The sequence below is a fragment of the Pyrgilauda ruficollis genome, unplaced genomic scaffold (genome assembly GCF_017590135.1).
Source record: "Pyrgilauda ruficollis isolate IOZ18807 unplaced genomic scaffold, ASM1759013v1 scaffold25, whole genome shotgun sequence".
NCBI lineage: Eukaryota > Metazoa > Chordata > Aves > Passeriformes > Passeridae > Pyrgilauda > Pyrgilauda ruficollis.
Genome location: NW_024523822.1, coordinates 5,467,991 through 5,495,867, shown reverse-complemented (window position 1 = coordinate 5,495,867; position 27,877 = coordinate 5,467,991). Strand labels below are relative to the sequence as shown.

Here is a 27,877-nt window from a genome sequence, read left to right as displayed (position 1 = left end):
GTTTACATCACTTGTTGAATTTGAGTTTATACCATGACATTTGGGTGAGATGTTTAAAAATAAAGCATTATTTTATTTGCGTGCAAAAGTTCCCTCTCCCTGTGTTGCATCAGAGCAGCTGTTGTTGTGCTCTGCTTTTTTCTTTCTGGGACTGTCTGTGACAGCCACCAGCCATCCTATTTACAGTCGTTAGCGCAAGGAAATTGGAAACTGCAGCTACTGGAACATGATTATCTTCTTCTTCATGTCACGTTTGTCTTTTACTGTGACACAGCAAAATAAATGTTTGTACAGCTAATAAGACATTTATCTAGAGATAAGCAGAAGTGCCATGTCCTTGTTGAATGAGCTGTTGATGTAAAGCTAATTTTGGACCGACTTACTAGAAGTGGTGATACAGAAGTGTGACAAAAGAGGACAACCTCCCCCAGCCCACAGCCCCTCTATAATCAGAAGTGGAGAAACCTCTAAAGCAATTGCAGCAAGATTTACATAAGAACACTGAAGCAAGCAAACGCTGATGTCTTTGTTAGCCTCTAGGAAAGGACAGTCTTGTGCAATGTTTAGTTGAAGGCTTATACCACTCATAAAGGTGACTGAACAGTAGTCTAGTTAAATTTCCCCCAGTTCAGTGATCAAAGTGAAACAATGCCTAAAAACTCAGGACTGTGCAATCCTTATTTTATTAAGATAACAGTACCAATTGCATTTTTGTCATTGAGGAGTATGAGGAATTAAATAAGACATAAATCTGTCTGTGAAATGAACAGTTTTCAACAGTGAATACTAAAGTTGTGCCTGTTCCACAGGAATTATTTCATTGTACTTTTTAAACTTGTTGAATTCACAAAACCCATGAACATACAATTTAAAAAAATGTGTGAAAAACAAAGAGAAAAAAGACTTCAGTTGCTGAAGCTACCTTTTGAGTTTATTTTCTCAATCTTAAAAAGATTCTTTTTACAGCACACAGCATCAGAATCAGCACCTTTGCATTTACAAATTACAGAGAAGCCGTGTCAATTTGTTTTGTTTCCCTAGTTCCAACTTTTAAATCATGCAGAAAACCTTACTCTTTGTTCCTTTTGTCTATGAAAGTCTTAACAGCACATTGGTGTAACAAAATCATGTTATGAGGGTTCCATTCACAAAATAAATTTACTGCACATTAAATGCTGATTAAGTAGTTTCATCATACATGAAAACTATAATGCAAATGCATATATATACACACACAGTGCAGCTTTTGTTATGTGCTATCTTATCTTGGTTTTTGCTATGCTCTAGATCACAACAGTATCATTAGTACACATTAATGAGATTTAGCTGTAAAGTTGTCTTTTAACAACCACTTGGACATATTTCAACTAATTTAGGCCACTGTAATGAATTAATTTTCAGCATCTGATTTGGTGAGTGGTTTTTCAAGATCCTCTTCAGGATTAGATTTCTTCTGGTTTGGGATAGCAGGCAGGATGCAGCTTGGTTTTAGATGCTCTCCAGATAGACCAGGCAAAAGAGAATAGAGGATTTGACTCTGAGAATGTCCTGTTTTCAGAGATCTGGAGACTGGAGCTGGTGGGAGAATAACTGCACCAGTCCGTAGGGACTTAAACTTCTTAGCATCCTGGGATGGCAGCTGAACTAGAGGAAATAGGAAAAAAAAGAAAGTGCACAGAAAGTGAAAAACATGGCATTTTTACAAATGTTTTTGCAACTTCCTTTGAACTGTAGTCTCTTACTGCGTGTACTCAAGCCTGTACTTGAAAAATGTGATCAAAATACTAATAAAATATTGTATTTTTGTATTCAGATGAAGATAAGCCTGGAAAGGGTTATCTTCATCTGAAGGAAACAACTCCAGTGTTAAGTGATTTACTTTTGATTTAGTGATCAGTAAGTCTTGAAAAGTTCAAAGATTTACTTTTGATAAGCAGAGAACCCATCATTTGTGTGGAGGAGACTTGGTCTGTTTGAGAAATTTTCACAATGTATTTTTTATCAGAAATCACAGGCTGACTGTTACAGAAGTGCTTGATGGGAATATATTATTTCTAACAAAAATGCTCTATCGCTGAAGGTAATTGATGATCAAAATCTAAGGAAGATGAAAAGGAAGAATGTGGAATGTTGTGTCTGGGTTTCTCTAGGCACAGTCAATCATAAATGCAGGTCCACATGTGCTCTGCTCTTCACAGGCCACAAAACTAGCCCATTACCCAGCAGCACACCAAGACACACCAAAACACTTGAGAGGCACACCCATTATGTATCTCTGTTGTTGTCTTGTAAGAAACTGTGGATTTAGATCATCCTTTATTTCCAGCTCATAGTCATCAGTGTAACATTGTTTGTGCTTCAAAGCTATATAGTTCTGTATTTTCTTTAAACTGAAATCAGCAGGCTCCTTCATTCAGACAACTCACTGATTTTCTGATTTTTGAAAAGGAGAATTCAAAACCATAATTGTAGACCTACTTTTCTGTGCTGTCAATTTATTGTGAATTGCATTAGCTTCTTTTCATTTTATCTCTATTCTATTCACAAGCTCTTTGTATACAAACAGTTTTGTTTCTTATATTTTAAGCATGTGAAGAGTTCTTTCTGGAGTTATATCATCTCTATTTTGGCTACAGAATCTTCTTGCAATTTTTAACATTCGTTTTTCCTTGATTGTGTTCTCATTGCATTTGTGATTTTCTTCCATCTGCATATTTGTGATGAATTATCTGAGCGGCTATTAACACTTTCCTCTGAAGTGTTCTAGCTGGAAATTTTGTGCTTAATTTAATTTGCTCCATTGAAAACAAACGTTACCTCTCTACTTCTCTAGTGTCTGCAGTGGGCCCTCACTGCCTATATTCGTCTACCTATACATCTATATCTATATCTACATCTATATCTATATCTAACTATATCTATCTATATATATCTATATCTATCTATATCATCTATCTCTACATCTATCTATATCTATCTATCTATCTATCTATCTATCTTTTAACTATACAAATGGTGCAAAAGAGGCTAAAGTTCTTGTCATAATTCCTTGTAGCATACACCTTATACTGATTTAATAATTGATTATTTTTCAGGAGCAGTACTTTTTGAAAGCTTACCAGGTATGGATTTAGGGCAAAGCAGGATCTTTATAGAGAGGATTTAGAAACTTGATAGATTCTTTTCTTTTTAAGCTAATTTCAATTACTATTTAAGTTGTGATTACCGGAGCAGACAGTGTTTACTACAACTGCCTGGCCTCTGGCAGTGTACTGTAATTCAAGGGTCATATTTAAGATTCATTCATGTTCAGAAATTCAGTAAATCACTTCTCCTTTCCACGAAAAAAAACCCAAACCATTAATACTTTGATTTAGTTGAATTTGGTGAATCTGGGAGGGCTATATACAATAAATAGCCCATTTGTTTTCTAGCACATGGTAGAATGCTTTGAGTTCACTGAAATTTTGGTGTGCATTCAGCAAGTGTTAAGAGGCTCACTTGTGCCTCTCTCTGGAACACAGTCATATGTTAATATATTCGAAGTCCACATTTGTGTGAAAAATATCCATAAAGCTTTATGTACTTTAAGTACATCATTAAAAGCTTTAAATGATGGCATACTTAAGTATGCCAAAACCACTGTAGCTTGACTTCGCGCCCATGACAGAGCAGCCATCACAAACTCATGCTCATTCAAAGAATCCAAACATCAGTGCTTTCCACATTGTCCCACATACTGTGCTCAGTTTAGAATATTCAATTTAGGATTTCAGGCCTGGTACATGGATGGCTCTGAAACAATGCATATAATGACTAGTGTTAGTACATGTATTGAAACACATGAGCCTGCACCCAGAGCTGGGATTTGTGGGAGGCAGAGCCCTTAAGGCCCCAGGAGCTACATACAGCAAAAAAACCATTATTGATTCACACACAGAGGGCAGAGTCGGTCACCAAAGACCTGAACAGCAGGAGCTACTGGTTCAGGAAGCCTTTTCCTCTCAGTAAAGACTCTGGAGTGGCTGCTACTACAAACTGCAGAGGCAAAAATAAGGCTGTCAGAAAGGCATTGCCCAAGGAGTATGGAGTGCAGCAAAAGAATGGACTCTCCTTTGCAAGCAGCAGACCACAGTGGCCCTCTGCAGTGATGTGGGTGCTATGTGGAATGCTTTGCTTTTAACTTGGGAAAGAAGACATGTCAAATAATGATGAATTACAGCAAAAAACAACCACAGATCTCCAGAAAATATTGTTAAATGACCTGTAGAAACAGATTTTAAGTTTGTTTTTTAAATTTGTTGTTATTGTGGTTTTTTTCCCAGCAATTAATTATGTCACCTTTTTGTGCATCAGACACATGTTGTCTCCTCTGATGTTTCCAGAAACATCAGACCTTCTTAACTACATGAAGAAGTGAGAGCGGCAGAGAGTTCTCTAGAAGCCCCATATTTGTTTGAAAAATTATTCTGGCATTCTGTGAGGAGTGTGTGACCCCTGTTTTCCAGGGGTTGTTGGAAGTGTTGCGTGATGAGATAGAAAGAGTGTGTGGAGGATGAAGCCGCAGCATGCAGAATAGGAGATGCAGTCTGTGCTAAGGCTACTCAAGAAGTCATGGGAGGGATCTCTGGCCCTGGGAATATCTGAAGGGTGAGAATTTATTGTTTAAAATCACTCAAGTACTCTTCCCAGGCTAATGTTTCATTCCTATTTTCCTCTTTCTAATGTGTATTTAAAAATGTTTTTACTGAGAGATTTAATAATTTCTTCCTTCTTTTTTCATTGCCCTTCCTTTTTTGGGGGAGATACTTCTTCTTTCTCTATCTCTGAGTAGTTTCAGTTCTCATTCTAGTTTTTTCTTATTTTATTGTTCCTGCTTCTTGGTAGTGGTTTTTTTTGGTTTTTTTTTTTTTTCCTTAGTGTATTTTTAACATACATCTTGTGTATTAAAAATACTAGAGAAAACACAAATAATTATACTCAAGTCTTTGTAACTGGAGCACTTTAATTGGATAAAGGCTATGTCCAAAAGGGCAATACTTTTAGGGCTGGATGGAGGATGAGTGAAATCTCTCATACTGAGGTGAGACTTTGAAACAGTTATTTAGAAAGCTTCAGGAGCAAATATGTCATTTGTGTTAACAAGAAATACAGTCTATTTTGCAAATAATTTTGCTTTTCTGTTACTGGCTTGAACTAATGTTCAAGCAGTAATGGCACCTGGATAAATGTGCTGTGTTAGTTAATAAAACCGTGATTCTTAATTGTGACAATTGTATCTTGATATTTGTAAATCATTTTACAAATATTTGCCAGTTTTTTTGGCATGAGACTATAACTAAATTATTGACCACTTCTATGAATTAATGCAAGAACAAAAATTATTATGAAAGATTTTTTTAAGGATTTTGCTTACAACTATGATTTAACTGGAAGACACAGAGAACATGAGTAGAAAGCTTAAAAACCAGAAAGCTTGGACCTAGGGTTTTAAAAGCAATCAAAAGCAATTAAATTATTTTCTTCCTTCTGAGCATCTGAGCAGATAGAGAATACCACCTCAGTAATTCAAACACCTTTTCTTCTTCCTGTTTCATGTAGAAAATAGCAGCAGCGCAGGATTCTGTATATCCCCACCCAATCTGATGGTCCCTGTAAGGCTGCCTCTGCCTCATTTCTAGCAATATTGCAGAATTGTCACTGCAGAATTGCTTCTGATATTCAGATTCTAAGTGGCAGGGAATCTTAAATTTAGGCCTTAATGCTTTTGGACCTGGCTGATCTGCAGGACGACAGTCAGTAAACTACAAATCCTCATCCAGTATACAAGGGAGATTTGTGCTTTGTGGAGCACAAGAATGTGAGGTTAGGACACTGCTGGGAGTAGGGCTGATGTCTGTGTATGAAGAAAACTCCAGCTGCTGGTTTGATTCAGCCTGGAACAATCATAGTCTTGACACTCTGCTGGGACTCTGGGAGTGGGGTGAAGCTCTCCTGCTCTTTGGGACCACTGCTTCCCAAGCTGAGTGCAAGCCAGCAATGTGCTCATGCAGAAATACAGCAAACTGTCCTGGGCTGCACCAGGAAGAGCATTCCAGCAGACTGTGACAGGTGATTCTTCCCCTCTACTCAGCTTGGGTGAGACACATTTGGAGTTCTGAGTCCAGTTCTGAGGCTCCCAGTACACAGAGGGAGGGGGACATACTGAAACAAATCCAATGGAGGGCAATGGAGATGACTAAAGGGTTGGAGTGTCAGCCTTAAAGGGGAGACAGTGCTGGGACTGTTCAGCCTCAAGAAGAGAAGGCAGCTCAAAGGATCTTGTCAATATGTATAAATGTTTGATTGTAGGGAGTAATGGAGAAGGAGACAGACTCTTCTCAGTGGAGTCCTATGGAGGGAAAAGAATCAATGGCCACAAATAAGTACTAAGAAACTTCCTCTGAGGGTAGTCAAACACTGGAAGAGATGGCCCAGAGAAAGTGTGTAGTCTCAATCTCCATTCTCAGAGATATTTAAAACAAAACCAGTGTGATCCTAGCTATGTGCTGTAGGTGACTTCTCTGTGGACATGAGGATGGACAGACAGTCTCCAAAGGTGTCTTCCTACCTCAGCCATTCTGTGATGCTGTGAAAAACAAACATGAAACCTCTCTCAAGCCTTCAGATGCTAGTGATGGAGGCACACAATGTGATACAGTAACTGACACTTGTCTGTACTTACTTTTGTGAGCACTATGGTTGGGTATTGGAGCTAGGCTGCTCTGTACAGGAATAACATTTTTCATTTTGTGTTGGTCTATGGACATCTGTCGAAAACTTCTACCTGTGAAAGAAAAAGAAAATTATTATGGAAAGAATTGTAACTAGTGTGGTGCACTGTGCATTTCTGACTTCTAGAAAAGAAAAGAAAACTTACTTCGTATTTCTCAGAAATATGTAGTAACAAGAAACCACTGACTGAAAAAAAAGAAGCTGTTGCTTAGTTCACTTTACAGTCATAAAAAGGACTGATTGATTTAGCACAACCTTTATAGTTTCCTCTTGTATAATATTGCTTTAGGTCTTAAAATGGGCACAGTTTATTAGCTCGGTCTCTGTAAGAATCTTTGGACTCTAAATATGTAAAATTATTCAAATAGATGACTTGATTTCAAAATTGAAGCTTTGGTTTGCAAAATGTCCTGATAGGGTCTCAGCCTTTTAAAGAATTAAAATAAAAACAGAGTTCAACTGCTGGTTGGAAAAGGACATTGAAAGCTATAAGCAGTAAAGATGAGCTTTGAGAGGGTTTTGTTGCAGATGAAAGCACATCACAACCAAGGCTATACTGATTCTTATTAAACTATGTTTATGGCAGTATCATTTTCACCAAGAAGAGTATATACTGGAAAAGGAAAGGTTAATTAGTTAATTCTGGCATGTCACGGTTAAGATTAAAGTTAACTTAGGTTAATACTATTAAAAAAGACAGTATGTTAGATGATGTAATGCATTTCATCACATAAAGGACATGTCTAATACAGGAAAAAGCAGAAACTCAAGCACCAAGTCAACATTTTTACTGGATCTTTTTCCTGAGCTGATCTTATTCTGTGATGATTGAGTCCCTCAAATAATTTTTCTTGTTATCACCAAATCTGTGATGAGCTGTGTAACGAGATGTCTTGGCAAGCTGCTGCTCAATGAGCATGGCTTTGCAACATAGCTCATTGAAGAGCAGGCATATGCTCTGTCAGCACACAGAGACAAGGGGAGACACAGGGTGGATGTAGCAGGACATCCTACGCAAGAAGAAGAGATGGAATTATATTAATTGCATTTGTGGCTTTGCAGCTGGTACTTGAAAATACCTATGTGTTGCTGGGCTGTGCAAGATAAAGCTGTAGAAAAATAGTTTTCTAAAAGTTTTCCAAAGGTGCACAGAAGAGGCTGTCACAGCTCCTGTAACTATGTTGATGACTAAACAGATTCTGTGTGAAAGGAGTTACTGTGGTGTCAGGCAAACCACCATGTTACAGTGCAGCCTTCAGCTCAGCATGCAGCAAGGCTCTGGTCTAAAAGCCACAACAGTTGAGAGACATTGGGTCAGTCTGCTGGATCCTGTGGTTAAGCTGATGTGTTTGAGCTAAAGCATGAAGGATCTTGTATCTCAGGGTGAGCTCTGCTTAACAGAAACAGACTTCAGGTTGGCTTTCCTGTGTTTTACTCTTTCACATCTCTAGTGTCTAGTTGGTAAATTTCTTCTACAGACCTTGCATCCGCTTTGCACAAAGGACTAAATGTATCAATTCCAATATAGCAGAGAATTGTTTGTTGCTCTCATTAGAGCAATTCAAGTTATATTGGTTTCTGTGATGCTTATGCTGAGCACTAATGGCTTATTGTGAATGTATCATTATGGCTTTGATGATGGGAGGTTGTTATTGCTATCAAGAGATATGTTCATTTCATAAATGGGATATCTGTCAGCAAAACAATGGTACAGAACATAATCATGTTTGCAAGGATGATTTGAATGCTTGGGAAAGAATCCTTGTTAGAAGTTTTGGCATCAAGTGGAAGTTTTCTCTACTTTTCCTTTTTATGTTTCACAACATCTGGAAAAATAGTTTTTCTCTCTCTGAGACATCATCTTTGCGCCTCAAGAGCACATTTATGTTTGCAGTTATTTTTGAATAAATGGAAAGAAAGCAATTTCATTCTTATAAAATGCAGAACTGCATTTGGGTCTTTTTAGAGGTTGTATTTTTTTTTAATTTTTCCTTGCATTTAGGAAGGTGGACCACATAGTAGTGTATTTTGTGTAAAAGTTGTTAATGTTATCATGAATGTCTCAGAATAAATTGGTTCTTAAATTTGAGAAAGTGACAGCCACACTGATCAGCTTTGCTCTGCTTTCCTAGCCAAAAAATGTCTCCTGTTGAACTATACCATACTGCTTATACCTTCATAAACTTAATAATAGCCTATTTTTCACATTACCTATTCAAGCAAACAGAAGGTAGTGTAATAAAACCTGTAATAAAGTATAATTTTACATTCGGAAATTTAGTAACCCAAAAGACAAGTGGGTGATAGGCGTCTCAGAGCTGTCTTATTACTTGAGACAGGCTTCCTGTTATCCACATCACTTGGAATTCTCTACTTCTACTATTTTTCCCTGTAGAATGTAGATGGAAGTACATTTTGCAAAAAGAGATGATTGCAAAGCTCATAAGTAAATGCTTCAGATTTTTGATGCTAGCTCAGTACTGTGGGTGGCAAACTCTCATGGAATTTTAACAGTTTTTAGTATAGACTGCCTTTGCTCTACTCAGTGGAGAGCAGTAATTCTGGGAGAAACCAATGGCACAGTAGTAAGGTAATTCTCACTGCTGCACACAGCAACCTCTCCCCTTTGTGTGAGTGTTAATGCCCAGCTAGTAAATTGACTCATCTTTCATTCCCAGGAGCACAGATAATAGAACAAAAACCTCCAAAGGCTTTGACACATATATGTGCCAGCTGCCTTTGCAGCAAGTGAGCACAAAAATTAGCTTTGACTTTGACAACAGACATGGTCATGCAAGACAATCAACACTCTGTGTCAACAGAGAAAATAATTTTAAAATTGAGTTTTCTTAGATTACTGATACCCATAATCCTGGCCTAGATACTCGGTGATTAGGAAATTACATGTAGTCCCCCCCAGTCATGAACTGAGAAACGAAGTATTAACATTTCAGTGTCTTCAAAAACAGGATGTTGTTTTTTCCCCCCTCAGCTAAGTCTCCTGCAGAAAGAAAGAAAAATCAATTAAAAAAACCCAAACAAACAAATAACAAAATATCCCACAAAAAACCAAAAAACAAACCAACCAAAAAAAAACCCCCAAACACCCCCAAACCAAACCAAAACCAAAACCAAAACAAAAAAAACAAAAAACCAAAAACCCAAAAAACAAAAAAAACCAAACTCCAAAAAATCCCAAAAAACAGCCAAAAACCAAGAAAAACCAACAAAAGATATTTTTCCTCAGAGAGAGGGCTGCCTGCACAGCCTTGCTGGCTGAGCTGGAACCAGACTTTGCTTCTGATCCCTGTAAGTCCTGCAGGCACAGCACACTGGAGACCTGGAAGGCCTGGAGCTCACACAGTAAATGCAGTTCTAATTCACAGAAAGTCAGGTGGCTTTAATTACAGGGGCAGACAGATTTAAACCACACACATAGGCATGAAGAGGGATAAGCAAATCTTTTTATCACGAAGAAATGTGAGACAATATCTGTGTTGTGCAATGCATTCCTGTCAGACACTCTCTTCCCCCTTAGAGGATTTTAATTCACGTTTCAGAGGAAGGTCCTTTTTGCCAGCTATAGGAATAGTTCCATTCTTGGAAAATGATAAATGTTAAAATGGAGTTGGTACAAAAAAAACTGGACTTAAATAAGAATCAGGCTTTTTTATTTTCTGAGGGAGATAACAGACTGTCAGATTATTTACCTTCCCTTTGGGCATGCAAAGATGGCTCCCATTATAACAACTAGATTTTTGTCATAGGATTTCCACAGAAACATTTTTTTCTAGGAAAAACACCTATCCTTCTGTCCAGAGCAGACATTAGCCATTTAGCCATTTTCTTAGCAATGTAGTATACTACAATATTAAGAAAAATCTAAAATCACATTTTAAATAACATGGTAGTTACTTCCACATCAAATGGACTATTAATAAACAGTCTAGCAAATTCCATCAGGAAATTTTCCCAGAAATAGCTGTCCTCCAGTTTGGTTTATCCAGCTTGAGCTCATTCCTGCTACTGCTGTCAAGTTCAATGATCTCAAATATCTTAGCCTCACTGTGCCCTATTACAGTGGGGTTATAAAGTAGCCCTGCAGGTATTCTTGTGTTCCACATGTGAGCTGAACCTTGAAGAATTTAGTGTAGAAGGAGTCGTGCAGAAGCAATCATTGCTGGGCATGTGGAGTCTGGGGCTCGTATGGTTGAATGAGCAGCTGAAGAGTGCATAGTAAGAAAGCAGTGACACCTCTGGAGAAGTTTTATTAAGTTTTCAGGAATGTGGCCTGGCATTCAGGAACTGGCACTTTTAAAGTAGTTCCTTTTTACAACAAAAAGCTATTTCCAGCCTTTATTTTCACAATTTATGTATAATGGCACATCATTCTGAAATTGCTGTCTCTGCTCTAGTTGTCAGATGTGTGCAAAGATTTGCTTTTTTGTAGTTCTCTTCACTTAGATTTCAGAAGAGTTTGCACTATCATGCAGCTAACTGAGGGGTCTTCTTAGGGCTTCTGGTCACTCCTCTTTCCACTGAAGGGTAATGGCTCATGTCTCTTGGGGTAAGTGTAGATTAACCTACTGTAAAATTTTTACTCCTTTTAATGATATACTGGAAAGTCTGGGGTTTGCTTTTGCTTGCTCCATTTTCAGTTAGATATTGCAGTGGTTGGAAGGTATGCTAGATGTGTTTAATTTTGGCATGGGACTAACCCCAAAGGAGATGAATTTGGAGACACTGGTATGTTAAAGTAAACTCCATAATACAGGCCAGCCAGGCAGATTCATTTAAACATGGACATGAGTCAAACAAAATACCAGATCCCAAATCCAGCCAAACTCTAGTATCAAGTTCACCTTAGATTTCTAATGCTCTGCTTCATTACTGTTGCATTGCAATTTCCAGACCACAGCATAAAAGCGTTTGTCCCACCTCTGTAAATTTAGCAACCTGAATTCAGCTTTGGAGAAACTATAAGAACAGCACATCAGACCAAAGAGCTGGCACTCAGGGTGGTATTCAGGGTGGGAAGGGGTGCCTCTGCAGCCTGCAGTCAGAATATAACTCTACAGGTAAAGTGGCATGGCATAAAGCTGTCCAGCATGGCACTGGACCTGGCTGGATCCAGAAGCAGCTCTCAGCACAGTTACAGATTTGAGGGCAAAACCATTCCTTGCCACCTCTACATCCAGGACTAGATGTGGACACAAGGCAGCAGGTGTGGCAGTGGGTGACAATGTGCAATTCACCAAGCACATACATATTACCTGGAGGCACTTATTGCTCAGGTGCCTTATATACTTCCTAGATACCTGCATTTTTGCTTGTTCATCAGACCTACTTAAATCTCCAATTTCTCCTATTTCTCTTCAGCTTTCAACTGATGTCCCACCTACATGCTATCTGTGATGGCCATAGGAGAAAAGGAGAAACTGAAAAAAAATTAAAAGAATAGAAATGTTATTGGTCCTTACTTTTTTTCTGACTCAGCCACATCAGTAGATATAGGATTTAGGATATAGAGAAGAAAAAAATTACCTGATGGAGAACTGGGAAGTGAGGGAAGGCAGGGAGGGCACAAAAGCACATGGTGAGATCTATCAGAGTTCAAGCCATTCATCAGTTTGTCTGAAGAAGTCCTAGTACAGACTTTGTAAGAGAGCCTTTGGTTAGAATCTGTGTTCCAGGGATCATCCAGCAAAGCCTGGCAGCTGTCTGTGTTGTCCAGCAAGTTGTGCTCACTCCTACACTTTTGAGATTTGTGTGGAAAATGGTGGGTACTGGAGCTGGAGGAGAACCTTGACATTTTGCTCTGGGAAGCAGTTAGGAAGGAATTGCCTCCAGTAATTGGGGGGAAGCTCTGGGTGGTGATGGGTGGGAGTCCCTGACATACTGATTTCTTCTTTTCTGCTGTGAGGTACTTAGTGTCTGTGCTCTTTCTTTTAAAGTCAGGGGTGGTCTTACACTCATCTGGAATGTCTTTGCAATTTTTATTCATAATGCAATCAAAACGGGTGATGATATCATCTACTTCTGAGGTCTCTTCTCCAGGATATTGATCCCTGCTCCTCTCCTTCTGGCTGGTTTTCTGATCATCTTTCTTCTTTTTGCAAGAGAAGATCTGGTTCAGCATACTGAATCGTCCTTCTTTCTTTGTAAGTCTGTTGTTCTGGGAGTGAAACTGATGAACTGACTCAGATCTACTGGAAATACAAAACAAAATCTAATGTCAATATTACCAAACAATGAGAAAATACCAACCGTGTTACCATTAATGAAGCAATATTCTGTCCAGATACATTTGCATAGGGGGTTCAAGATAATTAGGATTCCAAATTTGTAATTAATAGACTGAAAATGCTACTGTGTTAATTCACTCTTTCTTATAGGTGAATTGCCTTACAATCATCTTAATGCAACTTAGCATAGCTATCTGAGAAAAAAACCACATTTTTGTGGCTTCAGTATCTACCAGATGTGAAGATCTAATGATAATGAGAAGAATGTGCTGTGATCTTTTAAATCAGGTATTTGTATTATGTCATACTTGGAAAAAGGTATTTCTGGTTATTGCAAACACTGTAAAAAAAAGCACTAGTTCACTATTCCTACTGTCCCTTTCCCCTTGCCTTTTTTCCTCTTTCCCATTTGCCCTTTCCCTTCCAGCCCTTGCCTTGCTTCTGCTAATGAGGTCCAGCACAGTTTCAGATAAAGATAATTACCTACACTGGTGTTGTTGCCTTTTCCAAACTAGAAATGAAACTCAAGATTATTTTTAGTAAGGGAGGTGATATAAAAGTGGATCTTTATTGAAGGCCTTCGGGGCAGTTATGGAAAGAAAAAAGCCCACCGCCACAAGGGAGAGTACATTTTTAGAGGCCTTAGGAAATTAGCGTAATTGATAAAAAGCACCAATTAGGAAGACAGGTGGTGATGGAATTCCCTCACGGCTCAAGCCCCTTCTCTGGAGTCCCTCCCTTGGTAATAGGTGTACTTTGTCCATGAGAATGTATCTGAAAGAGTTCTCAACCTTGGTAGCCAGGAAGAACCAAGACAGCATGGGGCCTTGTCCCTCCTGGGATTTGGAGCTCTGGAATTTGTTTTGTCTTTCTGCCTAGGGAAAGGCCACGGAAAATTACTGGGAAAACTAGCCACTAGTACAATAGGCTACAGAGCTACAAATATATGACCAAAGAATACAGAGAACATGTAAAAGACAAAAAGAAAAAAATGAAAATGGTATCAGTATTGCTGTAGAGGTTTGGAGATGAAATTTTGGCTAATCTCTGACCTTCTCTAGTAGACAGAGTGCAGGAGAAAGGGCAGAGGTAATATTACCTGTGTCACACACAATACTAACTTCTGACTGGAAATGAGAGGAAAGCACAAAGAAATGGGGAGATAAATGTAAGTGCATACTTGAAGTAGAAGAACGGAAACTAATTAGATAACAGCTATTTGAAAAAGAACACAAAGAAAGGAAGGCTGTAACCAGTAAGTCTTTTGTTACACTTTTTAACAGACAAGAACTCAGAATAAAAAAACGTATCAAGGTAGAGAACTAAAGAAGGCTAGGATAATCCTACCAAACCCTTACTCTGAGGATGACAACTTGAGATTTATTTTATTTTCCATCAAAGCTGCTTTTGTGCTCAGTCTATGTGTCTGTCTGATTATATGAGGAACAGTGCACAGAGATTTCAAAGAAGTGGAAGTTACATATATCTGAGGATTGAAATTATTCTGTTATACAAGTTTTCTACATGAAGGTGACTGAGCAAGAATTATACACACATCTTCTTCATAGCCCTCTGCTGCTTGGTAAAGTAGTATTCAACCTCAGTGAAGAGTCTTTGTAAAGAGAACTGATTGTAATGTTGCAACGTTGGTGGAAAATGAAATGAGTATTGCCTGTGGATCAAGGACACACCACTGAGGGTCCAAACTCTTCAGGAGCATTCAAAAACCAATAAATTTGTTTTCTAGTCAGCAGCAACATGTGAACAAGACATGAACTTTACCTGCTCTCCTGAGTCAGCAGCTTAATGCATGCCGTGTGCCCACAGTATATTGCGTATGTCAGAGGAGTGTTTTCATTGATGTCTCGAGGGCTGCTGTCTATCCCCAGTTCTAGCAGTGTCTGCACACAGTCAGCTTTCCCTGCTGCTGCAGCCCAGTGCAAAGGAGTCCTACAGGAAAGGGGGATATCATTAAAATAGATGAATAGATTTACAATCAAAGCTATTAATGACATAGTCAGGTGTGCACAGGATATGCTACTTGTCCAGATTAGTAATACACATTTTAAGAAATTCTCCAGCCAACTTATTCCACACTGTTGTAACTGCATTTATTTAGCTGCAGATAAAGAAGATATGGGGCTGCAGAATGCCTACACACAATATAATAGCATCTCTTCCACAGATGGAATTGTAGAGCAGGAAAAGTGACTGAAGTTTTCAGAGTAGAATTTGAAAAAAACCTTCACAGTGTCCACTGCATAGGGACAAACTCTTCTCATCTTTACACCAACCACAATTAGCCATGGTTGGCAGAGGACTCTCCATGAAGGTAATAAGAAAAGCCTCTCCCAGATGAATTACAAGGACTGAACACATCTACCAGACTGCTACTTGCCAGTTTCTGAGTTCTGTGATAGTCACAGACCAGAGCACATATAACTGTTTTGAATCTCTGCAGGAGAATCAAACTGATTTTGTTCTTGGCATAAAATTTGCGTCTTGTATTTAGAAACTTTTGTCCAGTTTCCAAATTGCTCTTGTGAAAAAGCTGAAAGCACAGACAGCACCGCAAAAGAAGTACTTAATAATAAAAAAAAAAAAAAAAAAACAAAAAACAATTGACATTTTTCATTCTATTCCTTTTCAGTCCCAGTGATTTTAGATTGGGTGTAATCAGAAACACAATAGAATGAAAATCTTATAGATGTGTTTGTAGACAAAAGCTTACCTTTTCCCTCTCCAAGTATAATATATTCTGTGGAAATATCTGAGCACGTGGAATAGGTGGCCATGTCTTAATGAACTTTGAAGTGTAGGCAATCTCCTTTCTTTGCTCTTCTTTCCACAGAAACACAGCCTGCTCAACTACATTTTAATGATGTTTAGAAACTGCTCCAGAACCCTGTTCATTTTATTTCTGTTCCATTTTATTGCACTTTTCCATGAAGAATGATATTATTTTAAGTACCTAAAGGCCTAAGCCAAGAAAACCTTGGCTTTTGCTGCACTGAGCAGAATAATCAATGTGAACAGCCAGCTGGTTCTCTTTGCATTAAATAAATTTATGGGCAAAGTTCCAAGGAAGGTAGGTGTGGGGTGAAAAAGAGGAAAGATGACTTTTCTGTACATGAAATAGAGACTTAATCACAGGTCTTTTCAGAATGGAAGGTGAGGGTCTTCTGATCCTACAGGAGCATGGTATTTTCACCTTAAATACAACAAGAGAATACTGCCATTTCTTAAACAAAAATAACAGCAAGATCCTAGCTTCAAGTTGCAGGATCCTGTTGTATTGTTTTAAAAAGAATGTTCACTTTTGATTGAAAGAAACTTAGGTGAGTCGTGGCAAAGTCCTTACACAAATATTCTCTTTTTCTAGCACAAACAGAAAGCTAAATATCATTCTTTCTAGTCAGTTATCATACTAAGTACAATATATGCGAACTGGACTGGATTGCAGTGTTTCTGAGCAAGCACAGCATTACTAGGCCACGGCCTGTGAAACAGAAACATGATTACATAGTAGACAGAGCTGGTCTCAGGTTATCAGAAAGGGAGCAGCAACTTCAGAGTTTCCATGGTTACCTGTCATCCACATCAAGGGCCTGCAGGTTGCACTTCGGGACTTTAGCCAGCTCACTGATGATATCACTGTAGCCCGCAGCAGCAGCAATGTGCATGCATGTTTTGCCATCCTCATCATCATAATTTATTATTGATGGTCCCTGCCAGTGGTCCAGAATGATGGAACACAGAATCCTGTTGCCACTCTGGAAGGAAGTTCAGAGAAGGAAAGTGTTTTACAATGGGGCTCACACCAGGCTGCACCTTCTCTGCTAAATACAGTAATAGTATTCTTCTGTGTGTATACCAGAATCTCCAGATATGAAAGCCACAATCTTCCATCTCCAGCTGGGAATTGTGCTTACTTTATGAATTTTCTAAAACACTCTGAACATGAGATAAATAATAAATAATGAACCACTGCAAATATCTCCAGAAGTGGTAGAGTGTAAATTACTTAATAGAAATTACTTGTGGTTTTTGCTGTTTTGCTAAGCCAGAGTCCAGAAACACAAGCTTATATTTTCCAACAGAAATGTAGGCCTGAAAAGAACCTCAGAAAAGCAACCCATATCTCTAAGTCTGTCTCAGTACACTTAGAAAAGCCATGTCAAATATTTGTTCAAGTGCTTCTTGAAAACTTTCTTAGCTAGTTTGCTCCATTGTCTGGTGTCTTAATAGAAAGTTGACATTGTTCTCTAACTTGCAAATGAAATGGAACATTTTATATCCTACCTTAGTAGAAACAGAGCAAAAGAATTCATTACTTTTTTATAACAACAGAAACACAAGGTTGCAGAGGTCTTTCTGTACCATCAAATTCAATCCCTGCAATCACTTGAAGCTATGTTACATCATTCCTTTCATAAGCTTACTTTGTCCATTAAAGGCAATTAGGTTCCTTTTGCCCCCATTACTCTCAAAGGAACACAGTTCAAGAACTTCTTTGTTTTTATGATTTGTATCTCTAAATTCTATTCACACTCAGGGCTGATTATATTCTTTTGTTTCTGTTCCAGTATTATTATTTGGATTAAATACTCCTTTCCTCTTACTGGTACTTGTTCTTCAGATGTATTTATAGGCAATCATCACATCTCTTTTGAATTGTTCTCCTGCTGCTCTAACCAATCATGGTCTTTTAAGTTTATTTTTTTTAAAATATGCTTTCTGTTTCTCTCATTAACCTAGTAACCCATTTCCTATTGTGTTTTAGTTGTGTTTCCTTGAAGGGGAATGATTAAAATTGTACTAGTCATGCAAAGATGTTTTTGCCAGATCTTATACAGTGACACTGCTCTTCCTTATTTGTGTTAGAAATACCTCTTTTGGTATGTCATAGAACAGCATTTGCCTCATTCACAGCTGTGTCCCATTAGAAGCTCCTAGTGATTTTGGAATGACCCTTTACACCTCAGTACTTCCTTAGTTTTTTTCCAAGCATAGAGTTTCTCGTTTTGGGGAGGACCTTCTGTTACTAGCACCAAAGTGCCTGACTTATACATTTTATCCTATTCAATTTTGTCTCATTTTTATTGCTCAAGATCTAAAGGTGATCCATATCCCTGTATGATATCCCCATTCCTTTGTGCTATTGTCTTTCAGTTTTTTATTATTGGCAGATTTTATCAGAAAGCTCCTGTATTATGTGTCAAGTTATTATGAAAATATTAAACAAGAGTATTATCAAGTCTTATCCCTGAAAGTAATTTCCTTCCAGCCTCTATTCAACATTTAATCATACTCTTGTTTTCTGGATTTTAAGACACAATTTCTTTTGCTTCTCTGTACTTTTGTATCTTATTTTGTAAGATAGCTATTTATTCTAAATTTATCTTTTAAAGATGGGTAGACATCTATTATCTCAAGCCTCTACTGTACACTTTTCATCTCTGCTCCTGGCATTCAGCTTCCTGCCATTTTGCACCATTGAGAGAATACATTCCAGGTCCCTGGAACATTCTGATCTCACAACTCTTCAATCCAGCTGAGAATTTCCTTAATTTATCAAAACATGTCCCACTGCAATCAGGAGTTTTGTTTCACATATACTTTGTTTAACTTAGAGTCTAATCTTGATCATGTAATCCAAGCTTATTTTCTATGGCCAGCATTTTGTAACATCCTGATTAACCATGTTGGAATTGTTATTAAGTTATAGTTGTCTGAATATCTGATGAAAAGAGGAGTGTTGATCCTCATGTTCAGAAATACTGAGGTCCTATGAATAACTGTTGTTTTTATTGTCCAGTCCCTATGCCAGATACCAATATCCTCCATACTGGTATAATAATACCAGTTACACATTTTCATCATTAGCATCAGTGAAATCTCTAGTCACATTCAGGGCTAACTAAATCTAGAAGTCTATTACATACTTCTAGTACCACCACAATAAATATCTCTCTGTTATCATCCTGTTCTAAGTCAGTTTTGATACAAAATATAATTTACATTAGTACCTTACTGCTTCTGTATTCATGTTCTAGTGACTCTACTATTATTCCAGTTTTACACTGTCTTGCTAAGTGCAAATTTCACACCCTGCAGCTGCAGTTTCAGTGCCTCCATGTTCTTGCACAACTCTTAGCATTCACATAAGAAATTTCCCACTGTTCTGACTGGCATTTTATACTTTTACAGACTGTTCTGTCTCCCACCAATCTTCTGCCTTCTAGACTAAACAAATAATTTCAACCTCCCTGTGCATGTCATGTTTTCCAATGCACTTATACTTGGTGCTTGCTTTTCGCTTGTTTCCAGTTTGTCTACAGTTTTTTTCAACCATGGCACTCCAAACAACACAATTATCCAGCAGAGGCTTCTCTCCTGACACTGAAAATGACTTCCTGTAGCCCACATGTACCATACTTCTGTTAGTATGTCCCAGAATTATGTTTGTTTGATTTATATCAACACCATAACTTAAACTGCTTCTCACTTTTGTAATCTGTTAGTCTATTACTCTTAATTTTGCAAAAAAACCTTTATTTTTTTCACAATTCTGTACACAGTGTTATTTTATTAACTTCAGTTAATTCCTACAATTTCTCAAAATAATTCTGAATTTCATCCTCACCCATGAAGTACTTGGTGTCCCTGTAATTTGATTTTTACTGTGGGTTATATGTGTTTTCTGTGTTTCGACACCTCATTATGGAACAAATAAAAACATTCTTATGATACGTCCCTGGTTGGACAGTCTATGAGAGATTCGCCTCCAAACATTATTTGAACTGTCTTAAATGTGGCTGATAGAGAATATATGATGTGTGATACAAGTCTCTGGTTGATTTTGATGGCATCACTCCTTCTTCTTCCCCTGTGGGACATCTTGGACAGAATTCTGTGTCTATTATAGCAGGTTGTGCTTATAAAAATTGTGCTATTGATGTTATTCAATGTGATTAAACTTGTATGTACTGCTCAAATGAGAAAGAAACAAAGAATTAGCCTTTTAATGACCACTGCATTTGCTACATGCTTAGCAAGGCTTCTGTGCCATGTGATGAACTTTATCTTGTCACTTTTTCAGAGTTTTTGTGTTTTATTACATGGGATCAAACTTATTAATTGACATTCAAACATACTATACCTTATTAGGTATAGAAGCTTCTTATCTGAGGAAACAGTAATTGCTTTGAAGATGGCTATGAAAATTCTGCCTCATTTCAACAATTCAATCAAATTGTTACTTCAATTTTCTAAGTAATCAAAGAATATTTCCTAATATTTGAACCTTCTGCTGTACAAGATTTCTGGGTGACTGCTCAGTGGCTTTCCAGTTCTATCTTCTTAGGAATGCCTTCTTATCTTTAAATTCCTCTTGTCTCTTTGAAACTGCACTCAAAATTCTCCTAAAATGCTTACAGTGCCCTTATTCTGAGATTGACAGCTTTGAGCTGTGGTCACCAAAAATACAGTGTTCCTGTGGTAAATTTACCACAGTACTATTGTTAGACCAGGATGTTCTCTGGTAAATTTACCATACGAACATTATGTGTTTTTGTAACCTTACTGTACGCATCACTAAATTTCATCTTCCCTTTTTGTATTCAAATTCTTTACAGCACAGATTCAAATGTTCTCAGAGATTATCAGTCATTTTTGCTATGTGTTTCTAAATAGTTTTGCAGGACTTCTCCCCACCCCTTCCCTGCCCCTCCCCCAGGTTTTGTTACACTTTTGTCCCATCTTACACTTTTATCTGCTTCCACCCACTATTGATTCTCCTCAGTGAAAATTTCTTCCTTAGATTCCTTATCTCAATTAAACATACTTTATTGTTCTAGAGTGACTTTACTCATCCCAAACCAGGACATTTATGAAGAAGAAATGTCCTAAAGCCTGGATCCATGAGCCCCTGTAAGAAAAACTCTGTGCTTTATGCAAATTTTTGTCTGAGATTTGTATCATCTCCAGACAGTGGCCAACAGCCAAATCACTAACAGATATTTAGCTCTGACACTTGATTACAACTACGGTTTCTATATGTTTGTTAATGAAAGTCAGACTTCTGAGACTTGCATCTCTCAGTGCTTTCCAAATAACAAAGTAATTACTCAGGAAGCATCCATCTAATCAAGTACCATGGAGAGAATCCTGAACCTCTGGGACACTTTTCTAGTGTTGGCACTTCTTTCAACTATGTCTACGCAATTTATCCTCATTGTTACTACAGCAATGGTTCTTATACTTCAGCCCTTTCTATGTCCAACTGATAAGCAGAAAAATAATTTTATTTAGAAAGTTTCTTGTCCCTTACATAATATTTTACCATATCATTGCATTTTATTCTGCCAGGTCTTCAGTCACAAACTCTGAGATGTTTGGTTTTTGTTTATATTGCACTGTGTAGATGGCTATTTTTTCCCCCTCTTCCAAGTATTCTAGTAAACTAGATAATGGGGTGTCAAAGAGGAGTCATATGAAAGGAGTCTGCTAAGCTTTCTATCAGTAATGGAGAGGTGGGATGGGTAGAGGAACAAGCTATGGACCACTTAATTGGTCTCATGAAACCCAGATAAAATACTTTTTTTCCAAGTAAATGCCTCTGGAGATTATGTGGTTAGGTTGTATTAGTTCTCCTATATTTTCTATCTGTTTGTATTAGCATGCAGCTTAAAGCCTTCCCACATTTATAGCCATCTTTGCCAGGTGGAAAGTCCCCACTAGAAGCTCTTGATGTTGCTTCTTATCATTAGCATTGAACTTTAGGTCAGGCTGTGTTTTCCTCTTTTTCATTCTGTCATTTTTTGATTTCTCAATTATGAACCTAAAGCCACCCCTGAGTGGCTTGAGATTTTAAGCATTATTTCACTCCTTTCTGCAGCAACAAATACTACCACCATTGCACTATTCTGGGAGGTAACTCACTTATAAAAAAAGCAAAATGAATTTCATTTACATAAGTAATTCCAGCTTCCTCCTGGAAACCATCTATGTGTATCACTGGGTGTTGTTAGAGTTTTATGTTAGAGAATCCAAGCCCTTTTGTCTTTCCTCTTATCCTTCACAAATAGACATGCATAGAATACTTTAATCTGAAATCAAATGTAACACCAGCAGGACCATTAGAAAATAAACCAGCAAACAAAACAAAAATTTTTTTCTCCTGTGCTGAAATAAAGAAACATGAGCTATTTTTGGGCAACTCATAGCAAAATTTTAACAAGTAACTTGTCTGTGGACTTTTTACTTTATAACCCCAGATGAAACTATTGTGTTGCTAAATACATCTTTCCCTTCAAATAACTTTTTAACCTTTTTCTTCATTCTGAAATTCAGTATTTACCAAAAGCAGAAGACATTCCACATTTTTTAGAATATAATAAAATTTCCATTATTATGGATCTCTTGACTGGATCTTGAAAATACTTGATTTTTAACTCAAGGCTATTCTGGAAGAAACTTAGGAAGAAACTTAGTTACAGTTATACTGGCAAAACTCAGCTGTTCTTCCAATACATTCTTTTCCCTCATGTGATTAATTTCACTGAAGTGCCATTTTCCTCATATTCACAGGCAGAGCACTGGAGCAATGCATCACACCATTACTTTTACTGGAATATGATTTAGAACTTCATTCTAGACTCAGAGCAAGACAAATGTTGCATCAGCTGTGAGGATAAGTCAGGCTGGAATCAGATATTAAGGCAGTATCAGAAATCTGTCTTGTGGTGGGTGCAATGTCTGCTGTTTTAAGGATGGAGAATGCCAGACTCAAAACCAGAGGTATAATGCTGCTTTTGGTCTGCAGCAAACAGTGCAGTGGGAAATGTCCTTATATTGGCAGTTTGTCTTGCTGAAGAGTTTTGCACACATTGGTGCTTTCCCCCATGTATCAAGGACTGCCAGCACCACCGCCTTCTGCACCCAAGACTAGACAAAGCTAAGGAATGGAAACACCTTCACTCTACCTTGACTGCTGTCATTTCCTGGCTGCTAGATGGCTGAACTTGGCAGTGGAGAAGTGAGCAAAAATTCAGAGCACCCTGTGGCTTCTCTACCCTTACAGGACATGGAAAACTGGTCTCCGTGATGAGGAAAGAAGCAAGTCATAATACCATCTTCATCTTTCCTCCTGCCCGGGAAACTGTGCCAGAGATTCTCTGAATGCAGCCCAGGCACTTCACAGGGTGTGTTTCTGACGGCAAACCAATACAAATTAACAACAACTCCTCTGACGCCACTGTAGATATATTGGTGAGACTCAGTCAGCTCAGAGAGAAGCTCATTCGTCTTCTCCTAACTCAAGTGCTGCAGCTTTACACACCCACTGAGAGAGCATCTCTGCAGAGTCAGAGCGACCCAGCTTGGCTTGACTTTGTGGTACTGTGGGAAAGAGAATGTGTTGTTGTAGAGGAAAGTTTGTCCTGTGGTCCTCAGAGCATTGCTGCTTCTGGTACAGCTAGGGCACATGATATTTTTAAAATATTTTTCCTTTTAGCAGCCTTAATTTGTTTTGGAAAAAGGTACCAAATTACAAAGGCAGTCATGGAAGCATGATTTTCGCTATCATATGTCCCTGCTTCTCTAACCCTCTCTTTGCTCAAACAAAACACTGCATGAAACACTGGCCAAGTCTCTTTGAGAATTTATTTTCCCTTGGAGTCTAAGGGCGTATGATTTATTGTGTAAATGACTATGACTATGACTAAAATCACTTGGCAACTTTCCCATGCTATTGCATTGTTGTAAGGACTGATTTCTCCAAATGAGCTGTTTACATGCTTTGGAAAAGAGGTAATTTTTAAAATCTGCAGAAGAATAAGGATTTATTCTATCAGAGAAATTGAAGCATTTGTCTTCAAGTGCCTTTTGTCAGGCACAGGAGATCAGGGCAAGAATAGATACGCAAGAAGTGTGTTGCACATACATTACTCATATTCTGGCATCCACTGTGCAGTTACACATAGACTGCACTGGGAAGAGGTCTGGCAATTATTCTGTACTTACCTACAGGATTTGCCCAAGACAAATTCCTGCTAAGCTCAGTGGGAATTCTGCAATTGATTACCTCAAACATTTGATTGGCATGAACAATTAAATTGTCTATGACATGTTCACACTTGAAGGGCTAACTGTTTATTATTTCAGTAAGAGTTTTTCTGATCATCTGGCTGTACTGGTGAGTTTTTTCTATCAATACTGCAAGTTTGCAGATGATACAAAACTGGGAGGAGCTGCTGACAACCTCCAGGGCAGGGACACCCTGCAGAAAGACCTTGATTAAAATTAGAGAGATAGGAGGCAATCATCAACCATACAGAGTTCAAGGACAATGCTCTCAGGCACATGATGTGACTCTTGGGGTGACCTGTGCAGGGCTAGGAGCTGGACTCAATGATCCTTGTGAGTCTCTTCCAACTCAGCTTATTCTGTGACAACTTAGATGAAGAAATAGTTGCAGCTACACAAAAAAATGAAGTAGCACTCAGGAACATCCTTCAGCACTGGAATTTAGTTGTCTGTACCAAATAATTCTTAAAATCCTCCCTGGCATGGTTTAGGCCTGGGTCAAACTAGTATTTTCCCTACCAGTTCCTGGAGCTTATATGGGTGCCAGATCATTCCCAGTAGGTGGTCTGTGTATGATCATCCTGTTTGGATAAGAGAGTATAGCAGTAGGGACACAGGTTGTCCCATGATAGTTTGCCTCAGTGCCAGAGCCAAGACTTAAGCACATTTAATTCACTGTTGCAGACAGTGTCACAAATATTTAGGGCACTTTATGGAAAAAGCTTCTGCTGGCATTAAAGCAAGTTTATTTCTTACTCAAAATTATTTGCAAATTTTCTTCTATCTTGTTTTGCAACTTGACAGCTCACTCTGTAGATCCCTGCTGCTATTTAATGTTCCAGGCTCCCCAAGCAAGAGTTGTACCATTGCTGGAATGACAGTATTTACAAAAGAAAGTGATTTTAAAAGTGTACATTTTAAAAAAATGAAAATTTAATATCTTTTCGACTTGTTTGTTAACAGTCAAAATTGTCTTTAAAGCTTAGTGACATAAAAAAGGAAATCACTATTCTTCCTTTCAAGCCATCTTTAGAAAACTGCATGAAACAAGGAGAAATGAAGTACAACTTTGCAGGGAAAGAAATCTGCCTGAAACCAACTGGACAGTGAACCATGCCCAGCAAATGCACCTTTTCTGGTCAGTCCAACAACTGACATATCTGCAGTAGAGAAACACTCACTGGATTTTAAGTTGTCTTTGGAAGTGTCTATGAAGTCTTACACTGTATGTAGCCCACATGAAAAAATGGGGTGCTGGGCAGAGAGAAGGAGAGAAGTGATGCCTTGGGAGAGATTCTGAGCCACCACTGGCCCCCTCCTCTGCTCTGGCTGGATAGCCAGCTGTGTCCTTGAGATGTCCTGCAGCAACAGAGACATTCTTTCCTAGAGATCCTGGCATTTAAGTGTGCTTTCACCTTCCAAACAATTACAGAGAAACTGCAATGTCAGCCAAACACAAATTAATACTTACTTATGCATTTCTTTTACAGTGGGTTTTATATATACAGGTATTTCACTCTCTTCTCTGGAAACAGAGGAATGAAACAACTGCATTGCTGCTGTGGAAAAATACACTGGCTTCTCATTTTTTAAAACTTTGCACTCCAAATCAGCCTATAAAAAAATCATAAGCACATCTCTCCATGGCAGATTGTTATTTTTAATAGCTTCTTTCTAGTTACATTCTTTTTATTCCTTTGTATTTCTTCATTTAAAAAAAAAAATCTGTTTTTTTTTGTTTATCCTTTAGTGGAAAGCTGATATTTTCACATAATCACATGACTTTGGGAGCCAGAGACTTTGAGAATGAGACAAAGAAAATTCTGGTAAAAATGATGACAACTGGCAAGATTCCAAATCTTCCCAGGCTGTTTCCAAGGTACTACTAATACTGTTAGAGTACAGAACTGTGTAGCATCACAGTGCATGCTGTATGGTATATATTATATTTTACCAGGATTTCAATAACACTGTTATGTAGAATTGTTAGAATAGCTTTACCCTTTGTCCATGTATCAATTAACAGTTTTGTATTTCAAAGGTGTGTTTCCTTTTCACTACAGTAATTAATGCTGGCTGAAGTGAAAGGAGAGAAATACCTCCTGAGGCACTTTTAATAGGCCTGTCTGTACCAGCACATAGAAATTCTGCATGCGTAAAAAAATGTGGCATGAGATACTCTCACACCAAACAGTAATGATCTGTGTTTTTGACACTGATACATTTGCACTTAAGATGTGAACTTGAATGGCAGGAGATCTGAGCTTCTCAAAAGAGCAGACCTTGGTGTGGGCAAGGTCTGTCTGGTTACATGGATGGGACTCATCATCCCATGATGCCTGAAGGAAGACAAAGCCACAAACATGCAGTCTTTGAAAGAGTCAGCACAGAACAATGATTTCATGTGAAATATGCCTCATGCCCATGAATTTGGGTTTGAATGGTGGGCAATGATTTTCATATGGTCCTCCTGTGTGTTTCAGCCCAGTGTGAACAAACTGCCTCTTTCCTGCAACTTCTGAAACAAGTTTCTGTGCAGTGTCTGGTCTTCCCCTCACTGCATTAAAAAAAAAAAAAAAAAAAAGAAATTAAACACAGGGCCCTATTCAGCCAAAAATAACCCCTGCAGCTGTACTGCCTGAGCTCTGTGAGTCTCTTGTTCTCTGAAGATATTTATACAATTCTTAAAGGAAAAATACCTTCTTTCCAGCAGTCACAGAGGAGGCTATTACACATAATGATGGTCCCATTCAGCAGAGCTGTTGTTCTGTTCTCTGTCACAGCAGAGGAAGTTGTGCCTGTCCACAGTATACAAATCTCCTGGGCCTAAATGGGCAGCAGAGAGCACTGGCTGCAAGTTGTTGTTTTATTGGCCAAGAGTGTTCTTATTAGAGTAAGAGAAATGTGAACAGGTCTATTTCATGCTCTGGTATTTCAACTGCCACTTGTGGACCTAGAATGTTGAGAAGTATGTGGATGGAAGAAGCAATTTAAAGGGTTTCATGGCAGAAATGTCACAATAAGGGAAAAAGGAGAGTGTGTGTGTGTCATTCTGCACACTTCCTCTTGATTTCCGGGAGCAGCTTAAAGGAAAAGAGGGCATTTGTGAGTTCCTTCCACCTGAGGCCAAGTGGGTTTTGTGTAGTTTCCGTTTCCCCATTTCTCAAGACTTTTTCTGCACATTTGAGAGAAGGGTGGAGGTGAGAGTTAATAGTGGAATTAAATAATGAAACATACAAAATACAGAATCAGGGAAAGCTTAAAGAAGGAGGGGAACTCTGAAGGTTATAAAGTGGATTCACTTTTGTCTTCCTGTTTGTCAGACGGTTTGTTCCCAGAGCTATGATACAGACCACTGGCTATCATGCAGGAGTTTGCATGAGATTCAGATGTTTCCCACTGGAAGCAGCCAGAACTGGAATAAGCCTGGTGAAAACACACAACAGGCAGTAGAGTAGATACCTATAATCTTCTAAGGCAAATAACAAGTCCAATTTAATACTGATTAGGATTGAAGAAGAACAAAACTTTTGAAATAATACCAGTTGCAGAAGTCAAAATATACCTCTACTTCAGAAAAAAAAAAAGTTAGGCCTATTATATGCTAATCATCTTTGTGAGGCTGTAGTTGAAGAAAACAGACTATTTGTTCAGATGTATTACCCCGTAATAAATACAGTATATGGCAGTTCAGAATTTCAAATTTCCTTGTTGACTTCTTTTAAGAAGAGCAAACTTAGACCAAAAAGATGAGAATGCAAATATTTGAT

General features: G+C 38.2%; 1 protein-coding gene across 1 annotated transcript in view; it reads right to left on the bottom strand.

The window, feature by feature from the left end:
- Positions 1–1,028: 1,028 nt before the first annotated feature.
- Positions 1,029–27,877, bottom strand: part of ANKRD55 (ankyrin repeat domain 55) — a 46,121-nt gene continuing 19,272 nt past the window's right edge. Inside the window, exons 7-11 of the mRNA XM_041470792.1 lie at positions 16,608–16,792; positions 14,802–14,969; positions 12,319–12,983; positions 6,725–6,826; positions 1,029–1,644 (exon numbers count right to left, since the gene is read on the bottom strand). Of these exons, the coding sequence (XP_041326726.1) occupies positions 1,391–1,644; positions 6,725–6,826; positions 12,319–12,983; positions 14,802–14,969; positions 16,608–16,792 (1,374 nt within the window). The 3' untranslated portion in view covers positions 1,029–1,390. The remainder of the gene's footprint in view (positions 1,645–6,724; positions 6,827–12,318; positions 12,984–14,801; positions 14,970–16,607; positions 16,793–27,877) is intronic.